Source organism: Anoplolepis gracilipes, chromosome 8, assembly GCF_047496725.1.
Source record: "Anoplolepis gracilipes chromosome 8, ASM4749672v1, whole genome shotgun sequence".
Classification (NCBI taxonomy): Eukaryota; Metazoa; Arthropoda; class Insecta; order Hymenoptera; family Formicidae; genus Anoplolepis; species Anoplolepis gracilipes.
In genome coordinates, this window is record NC_132977.1 from 10,890,835 (window position 1) to 10,900,207 (window position 9,373).

Sequence of the window (9,373 nt, forward strand, 5' to 3'; positions counted from 1 at the left end):
AATTCTCAATTGACGGATGTGCAATATATTTGCGTTTGTCTTATTTGCATCCTTACGTTAAACGTAAGTGTTTCTGGAACGTTCCGATTGATGCGCACGATGCAATTTGCCTAGCTACAATATCGCATTTCCAACTTGTGTGCACACAGTAATTTCGTTGACGTTATTTGACGATGCTACTATTCGCGAAATACCGGTCGTCGCATAAGCAGATTAAATTGACGTTGGAATTTAACGAAAATCTGTCAATAAATATATCAGGAGAATTCTATTTAACGAGTATAAATTTGAAATGAAATTTGACAACGTACAGAGATTTCATAAATTAATAAATACAAGATAAATGTCACGTCAACTGTGTGCGTGACAACTGTTTCGACGAGATGTGCGTACGCGTTTGATCTACCTATATCTCCCGGCGGATTTTCAGGAGAACACACTATACGGAATTATCCGGCTACCGTACATGGTGCATTTCTCAGCGGCCTCCGTGAAGGTGGACGTATAGCCGACCAGCTTTGCGGAAGTCCTTACGCGCCACCGACAATGGCAGCATCCGCTCCGCCATCAACGGGCATCACATCAGCAAGCACCGGCAGTAGCTCGACGCCTTAGTATTTTCGCATCTTACTATTCTGCTATTACGTTTTTGTCTTTCTTTGAGCGAATAAGCTCCGAGAAGAAAATGGAGAGGTCTTTGTCGAAACCTCTTTCGCGAAAGAGATATAAGAAAAGCTCTTCGTGAGACAATTCCGTCTCTGCGACAGCTTGACAATGGAAAATGCGCCCGTTGTTAGTACTCACTATTATTTCAACAGCTTATGTATATCGTTTTTCATGCGAAAGTTTTCGGTGAGTAACTTAATCTGATTAGGTATTAGTTCGATTAAATGAATTGACAGAAATAATAACACGACGATTTGCGAAATGCTCAATTTTTCGTGTCACATTCAGACGTCTCTATCCATGCACGCAAGTATATGCAGCTCAAATGTTATCTCTCAATCATCTATACATGTATATTTTACATTATATTAATTATTTATCCATAGAAACAAATAAGTAATTTGTCATAGCTTATTGTTAGTTTAAGTAATCTTTTTTTTTTTTTCTCGTAAAATAGATAACGTAATAAATTTTTTATTACATTTCTCCCAATTTTTAATTATGCTTCCGTTAATTTATGCGTGCGATTGATTAGAATTATGCTAAAAAAGGCATGCTTTTGTATAATTGAAAAGTATTATTTATATATATAGAAACACACACACACACACACACACACGCACACACACACACACACATCAACATCTCTTGATTGAATAAATAAGAAAAACAGCGATGTGTTCGAAGCTGTGTGTGAATCAACATAAGTTGTATCACAAAATGCACGAAATAATGCAAAACCATAAAGATATATATATATTATTTTATGACGTAATATTACTTTGTGATGATAGAGCAATCAGAGTAGAGAACGAATCATATTCGTATCAATACATATTTGTTATAGCGAAAAAAAGATAGACCTATATATACGTATATATAATTAATAACATATTTACATAAGATTAGTTTATCACAGCATATTTTATTGTATACATATGATGAGAATTTCAATATTTAAATCTATCGAAATTGTTAGCGGATATACCTATCGAAATTTCGAATGTTTGTTGCATGTAACTGCGTGCGTTCAAACTATTTTTTTTATATGTTATAAATAATTTCTATTTATGTTCTTCATCTCAAATGCCCGATCGTTATAAAATAATACAGCAGTCATGAAAGATGATTTTATGGTAAGTTACGTTATAAAATATTAGTATTATCGGACATATAATGCATTACATTCCTATGCAAGTAAAACGCATACAAATTTTCATTATATTGTTCCGTGCGATTATACGTAAATAATTAGATGTAATTACAAAACGTATAAAATATACTGTGTTGCAATTCTGACATTTGACACATCTGGAAAATATATATATGTAACAGAGAGAATTTTACATATATGTAACAGAGAGAATTTATACATATTACAATTAAAAGAGAATTATTATACGGTATATTATATATCGACGATATCAAAAAGAGGGTTCCTCTTTACTTTCCTATAATATACTTTAATTTTTACGTTATTTTTTTATGGAATAAGGCGTGCGTTGCCTCTTCCATAAAATTCTCGATAAATGCCATTGAGACGGGATTATTTGATTAAAATTTGTTTGCCTTAGTTTTATATCGCGTCGAAAACAAAAAGATATTTTAATTATAGATAACAACAGCCATTGATAATATAAATGCCTTTATTTTCAAATTTGCAATATTGGTTTAATCATATCTAATAACGCGCGCGCTATTTATATAGTAACCATTCCCTTCGTCATCATATTAGATATCCTATCTAATTTGGGAATATTGAATATTCGATCATTCCGGTACGGATATTACATTGCATGCATCGCCGCGGGCGCATTATTTCGAACTGTACAGGTTTCCACTAATGCAAGTAACTTTGAAACGCATTTACCAAAATTCTAACGATATCGTAATAATCTATAGCCTTCGAAATCTCCAAGTATTCTGCTTTGCGACAAAATTGCGAATGCATCGATAGGTGTACATACACATATATTATATATTGCTACTATGGGGAGAAAAACGTGAATAGAATCAATTTTTGCATCTTATATTAAGCATTCTTTATCCTCTATTTTTCGTCCGTTCTAGAAGTTAATAATTCGATAAGAGAGCGCATCGTCATAGCAACCATCACACAGACAAACAAGCAAGAAAACACGCACCATGCACTATCGGATCTGTCACATTGAGTGACACTGTCCAGAAAGGAGGTATCTCGTCGACCTCTGATTCTTCCATCGTTTTTTTTTAATAATGAGTGTGGTTCCATTACCTAAAGTACGATGCAGTTCACTGAAAGCGAGAAAGTATTCCATTGACGTTCCCGGTACGTCAAATGTATCCTACGGACACAAGTTACGCGAACGCAAAAATTGCCAGGTTGCAAAGTACCATGATAAATCTATCTTTGAGGGCTCGGAAAAGGACGAGAGGGAATATGAACAATTTCTTAAAACTCTGGAATTTGAAAGAGAGACCACTCGGAAGATTAAGAATAAAAATCTTCGCCGACGAATTCAACAAGGTATGGATATATAGACCTTGATAAATTTTCTTTATTATTTATTTGAGCGTAAAAGATGAACGAAATCAGAAAATAAATCTTCTCCTTTAAATATGCATATTTTTTTGTAACTCTTATACGTATAATTTCTATCTTGTTTTCCCTAATTTTGACAAATTTGACGAATTATACAAAATCATGATTGATATACATGTGTACTTAATTTTGCGATCAGATGCAAATTACTTCAAAGAGAATTAAAAAATGATAAGATTACATACTTTATCCAGTCACCTATACTTATAACTTAATTTTACTCGTTACACATAAATCTATATCATATGTCTGGACCCGACATAATAATTATCATTTGTGTAACGGGAGCTGTTAAACGGGGATAATTACCAGCCATTAATACGACAACGACTAATCCTCAGATTTGTCGACGTACGAGGAGAATTTGCAGAGGCGTAGAGAGAAATTGCGCGATCTAATGTTGAGGGAAGAAATGAATCTGACGAGAGAAATTGCAGAGGAAGCGCAACGGGGAAAGGACGCGCGACTCGAAGATACGCGTGCGAGAGCGGAGGAACTGAGAAAACGACACGAAGAAGAACACGAGGCGATGGTGGCCGCCAAACGGATGCAACAGTATCTGTACGCGTGTCCGGATGCCAAGCAGGAATTATCGAGGAGACGTGTGATCGACGCGAAGCGATGTAACGCTGCTCAGATGGCAGATAACGAGGCGAAGAGATCTGCCGAGAAGAAACTGGACGATTTGTGGCACAAGGTGATGATGAAGGAGCTCGAGGCGAAGAGGCGCGGCGAAGAGACGGAGAAATCCGAAAAGCGAGCTTTAGCGCAGCAAGAAATAGCGCTTACTTTAACTAGGCAACTGGAAAACAACCTGGTACTGAAAGAGGAAAGAAAGCGGGTCGAGCAGGACGAACGGGAACATCTAAAACGTCTATGGGAGGACGTGCGTCAAGCGGAATTGCAGAATCTCGAAGCAGAAAAGCAGAAGCGGGAAAGATTGAAGAAAGAACTGGAGGAACAGATTCTGACGGCGAAAAGGTTCCTCGTTGAGCGCGCTCGCGAAGAGGCCATAGTGGATCGCATGTTCAATACGTTAGCCGAGGAGGAACTGGCCAAAGAAAAGGCAAAAGCGAAGAAGTCCACTACAGTTCTTCGAGCGGAATTACTAACTTATCTGAAGTATCTCGAAGACTTGCGGCAGGAGGAGGTCAAACGGAATCTAGATGTGGAGGCCATCGTCGAGCAGTCGCGCAAGGACGTCGAGGCGCGACGTCAGCTCGCGGTGAAAAAATTCAAAGAAGCTCGCCATCGCGCCATGCAGGAACTCCTCCATGGCCGGGAGGAACAGCTGAGGGCGAAGCAAGAGGCGGAGGAGCAAGAACGACGGTTCAAAATGGAGGAGAGGGAGGCCCTCGAGAGGCAGATCGAGATGAACGCCAACTTGATCGCGATGGAGCGGAAGGAGAGCAGACAAAGGGCGTTTCGTTACGGGCTGGAGCTCAAGGAGCAACAGAAGTGCGTCCAAGCGATGAGACGCCGCGAATTGGAGGAGGAGCGAAAGCACCACCGAGAAGAGGCAGCGAGACAAGCGGATGAGTATCAGAAGCTCACAGACGAGCTGTTGAAAGCTTCCGAAAACATCACGCCGCATCCGTTTAAAGTTCTCTTGAAGGAGTGCGCCGCGCGTCACGCGGCGGAGAAGGAAGGACGTCATTACTGTCCTCCAGCCTTAACTTTCGCGACTGGTGCTCAGGCATGAGGATCAACGAGATAGATCAGTGAGTATTATCGGCTTGACGATAAGGAGACGTAAGATAGAATAATAGAGTTTGAGATATCAATGATATCTCGGGATTTTGACTTCTTATATAGAGAAATAAAAGAATTTTGCATGCATAATATATTATTCAATTTTTGTATATCATTGTATGGAATATGTGTATAAAAACATAAAACAATATAAAAAACAGATATAATTTATTAAATTTTATATAAAATAGTATATTATTATATGGTAATTAATCTTTTTTTTTCTTCTATTTCTCTGCAGTTACATAAAATATTGTAATATAACACACATTCAGTTTTATTTCTCTCCTTTGTTATATGAATTATGGATAAAATATTTTTCACGTATTAATTAATAACATTTATATTTAATTAATATTTAATTAATTTAATAATATCCTTTAATCTTTAATCATTTATTCGCTAGTGTCTATACATGTTTATATTCCCTTTTTTCACATATTAATTTTTTCCATATAAAATATAACTATAATATTCGCGGCACCCTTGTTTTATTTTGTCACACATAAATTTACATTTCATAGTAAAAAATATTGGTACTGCATCATAATTAAAAAACATTAGTAATAGGTCGATGTAGATTGATTTGCAACCATTTATCTTTACTAGAATATTGTACTCGCAATAAATACAATATTCCGAGATATAAATATCACTTTTAATATCTTTCTGTCGTTCGTTTTACAAAAATATCTTTATGATATTACATCGAATAAAATCTAATATCATTTACATATGGTAAACATATATGCACGTACGTAAATATTTACGTACAGTAATTTATGAAATAAAATTAATCATATGAAATCAATCAAACGTTGCAAAAATTTCAAAAAAGATAATTTAAAAACTTATTAATGTAAAAATATATTTTTTTTTTATAATATGCAAGTTTATAAATTTATTTTTATCTATTTACTCTCATCTTTTTCTCTCTATTTCTCTCTATTTCTCGTTCCTTTTTCTTGTTACTTATATTAAATTTTTTTTTTAATTTTGATAATATTTGATCAATTTGGTGAGTAATCAAATTTCTTTCTTTCGTGAACAATTAAAAAGCATTTGTATAATACGTATTATTAAAATAATATATAACTGTTTCGCGCACAGAATTAAAAAATAATATCGAGATTTATTCCGCGCGGGCAGATACTCGACTTTGTCGATCGAAAAAAATATTCTCCGTGTAGTTCGACCTGCAGTTGGTGCTCGATATATTCGGGCTCTCCGTTTCTACCATCCGTTGGATGCTGTAGAATCCAGCGGCGAAGAGCTGCTTAAACGGTACATGTTTATCGACGGAAACGCGTTGCCCGCGTTGCTGCGGGGAGTTTAATACACAGAAGATCAGAGGCAGCAACATCCAACATTAAAATCTTGTTGTCTGTTTCAAAGGGAAAACTCGAAAGAGAGTTGCAAAAAAGCGGAAACCCGCGAGCCATAGCTTTTACAGGCAATTTAATGATTTCGCGTACGCGCGCGTCCCTTTTGCACACTACGAGAGAAATTATGACGAAGGCTTAAGAGAACATACAGCAGCCTCCGTATTATACGTAGTATTTTGCCGGGACACGACATAACATGAGAGAACTCTCTCTTTCTCGGCAATGAAATGTACATACATTACATTAAAATGCGCCGCGCATTAAATCAAGATTTGCCGCTGCAATTGTGCTCACGCATATGTGATCTGTACGATATATAGCGCGGCCAGCGTATAAATCTTCATTAAATGCGGACAACTGAGATGACATTTTATCGGTCGGAGCGCTTTAGAGAGATAGCTAAGAAGAATTTGGCGTGCTAGAGATATTTCTAATATATCTGGTCTTTTTCACACTGCTTTTTCACTGCACCGACTAATTGTCAATTGAAAGAAAATAAATTGCAATAAAAATTTATGAAAGGAGCGAATATTATTTTTTAAATATCAGAAATTAAAAATGTTGAATCTGCAAACTTTGCCATTTATACATTTTTGGTTTTATTATTTCGCTCCGCTTTGTATCGTTAAACTGATATTTATATTGTTTTCATTTAGAAGATAACGATGTGTTATTAAATATCATCTGACTGCTCAGATCTGACCAATCATACATATTTGGTAACACATTGTTATTTAAATGAAAACGATATAAATATAAATTCTGTAAAAGTAAACAAAATAAAATAATGAAACTTAAAATACAAACAATCAAGTTTTATTTTTAATTAAAGTTTTTAATTAAAGTTTTATCTTTAATTTTTGATATTGGAAATATGATACTTAAACCGTGATTCATTTTCCTACTTATATATAAAAAAGAATCGCACTTGACCCGCAGTAATCGCCTCTTACTCGATATCTGCCTCTTTTTTTCAGCGCGATTTCACCCGAGAGTATCGGTTGACTTTTTTTTCGCATCGTCGAGCATTCTACTCGACAGTGCTCGTTGCAACGTTAAACATTCCCCAACATATACATCGGAGCCTACGTGCGTGCACGCGTGCGTGTATGAATACGTCAGCTTAATACTGTAGACGGCCGGTTCGTGATTGATCGAACCGCGCTGCCGGCTAGACAGCGCAGTTTGTCTCGAGATTCACCCCCGAGGTTACGGGGTTGCTCTGGCGCCCGTTGATTGACTCGGGCATTGAGACTACTCGCGTAAGAGGTCACGGCGTCCCGATCGGGTCGAGATCGGCCGGGGGCGACGAGGCGGGCGTACGCATTTTTTTCCTCCCTTCTCGACGAATTATTTCACTTGGTTGCTCGAAGACAAACACACCTGCGCGCGTCTATATCTGCGGCGATTATCGGTGGACAAGACCAGAGTCACAAAGACACGAAGTGAAAAGGGGAGGGAAAAGAAACCGGAGCGCTAAAAGACAGAAGGAAAGATGTGGAAAGCGAGCGAGCGACAGAGAGAAAGATGGAAAGTGAGGGAGAGAGAGAGAGAGAGGGAGGGAGGGAAAAGGAAACGGAGAGGGTTGCGCTGCTCGAGAGAGCGAATGGACTCTGCCTCCGGGGATGTTCTTTTGACAGTCATGTCGCTGTCGTCTCCTAAGGTCCCCCGGCGGCATTGCATTAATCTTCTTCTTCCGACCTCGCCTTATTGAAAATTCTACAGAGCGCTTCACAGTTTTTGCCACGGACGTCTTTTATACTACCACTACCATCATCTCCACCACCGCGTTTCCCCAGCCAACCATCCCCCTCGGCGAGTTGCCCCGGTACTGCTACGCTTCGACGTGCGTCTGCCGGAGAGGAGTGGAGAGGAGCATCTTGCGAAGGTGGTGTCCGTCGACACAGACGCGTCGGAAGCTTCGACACAGTGATCGATAACATTATCAATCACCGGTGTATCGGTAAGTCTCTCGTCTCCGGTACCGGTGGGGGCGACCGCACCAATGACGTCCACGCACGCACATTTCACACACCTCGGTGACTGCGAATGCTTACTGTCGAAAGTGTACGCATCCGATTCGCGATAAACGTGTCTGTCGAGGGAAATTTCGATGTGCAAAGTGTCAGATTAACGCGTTCTGCCACGACGCCGCCGCGATATCCCGTAAATAGGATGATACGGATGTTCACGGCTGGAAATAGTGTGGGATCGAAGAGACGGCACATGTAGCGTGTTTGATGGGAATTAGCGAACGATAAATATCGGTACACACCTCGCCATGAATCAATATTCTTTGTGTAGGTCAAATAAGTAGGATGATGTAAAAGTCGGCCACTTATCGGCTTTTCGCTTAGTACCGTTTATAATCGCCAATATTAAATCGCTCTTCATATCCGACCAAATAATCAATGAAAAATATTAAATTAATAATAAGCGCGTTTTTCTTTTAATTAGATTAAAATGTTAACATGCATATATATATATATACTTTAGTTTTTAAATTAGAAACTGAGAGAGCGACAGTTATCTAGTTATCTAGTTATCAAACTCTTAATAAGAAAAAGGGGTCAAAGAATATTTATATATATAATTTCATTTAAAAGAATCTCTTAAGATATTGGGGCTAATTAAAAACAAAGTTCTCGTCGAAAATAATGTAAGATAATTTAAACTTTTTTCAATATATATAAGTTTACCAATTTTTTTATAACAATGATATTAATCCTTATATCATTTTTTTGCTAAACAATTGTTCAACTTTTTTCCATTAAACGAGATAACAGCTTCTGTGGTGTTATTGAATTTCATATTAATAACAAATATTTATTTTTTTAATTTAATGTCTACAGTTAGAAATTTTTTACTTGTTTTGTGCTTTTTGTGTTTCAAAGTAACACCAAGAAGATATTATTTACATATAGCGTATATAATTATTACTATAATTAATGGTGTTAATTATTATTTAGAATATTTATTAATATTTATT

At 37.2% G+C, this 9,373-nt stretch overlaps 2 protein-coding genes across 2 annotated transcripts in view; both read left to right on the forward strand.

Annotated features, from left to right (window-relative positions):
- Su(var)3-3 (lysine-specific histone demethylase Su(var)3-3) overlaps positions 1–2,200 on the forward strand; it is a 109,689-nt gene extending 107,489 nt beyond the window's left edge. The window contains exon 14 of the mRNA XM_072897250.1: positions 431–2,200. Coding sequence (XP_072753351.1) covers positions 431–615 — 185 coding nt within the window. The 3' untranslated portion in view covers positions 616–2,200. The remainder of the gene's footprint in view (positions 1–430) is intronic.
- On the forward strand, positions 1,671–5,075 carry LOC140668333 (uncharacterized). Its single transcript, XM_072897257.1, has 3 exons — positions 1,671–1,802; positions 2,737–3,172; positions 3,589–5,075. The coding sequence occupies exons 2-3, from the start codon at positions 2,902–2,904 to the stop codon at positions 4,947–4,949; spliced, it is 1,632 nt and encodes a 543-aa protein (XP_072753358.1). The 5' UTR covers positions 1,671–1,802; positions 2,737–2,901; the 3' UTR covers positions 4,950–5,075.
- The last annotated feature ends 4,298 nt before the right edge of the window (positions 5,076–9,373 follow it).

What these genes read in the sequence shown, in the direction of transcription:
- LOC140668333 (XM_072897257.1), top strand. Translation starts at nt 2,902, where the DNA reads ATGAGTGTGGTTCCATTACCTAAAGTACGATGCAGTTCACTGAAAGCG. An exon ending in TCGCCGACGAATTCAACAAG is followed by an intron (nt 3,173 to 3,588) that starts GTATGGATATAT and finishes ACTAATCCTCAG; the next exon opens with ATTTGTCGACGTACGAGGAG.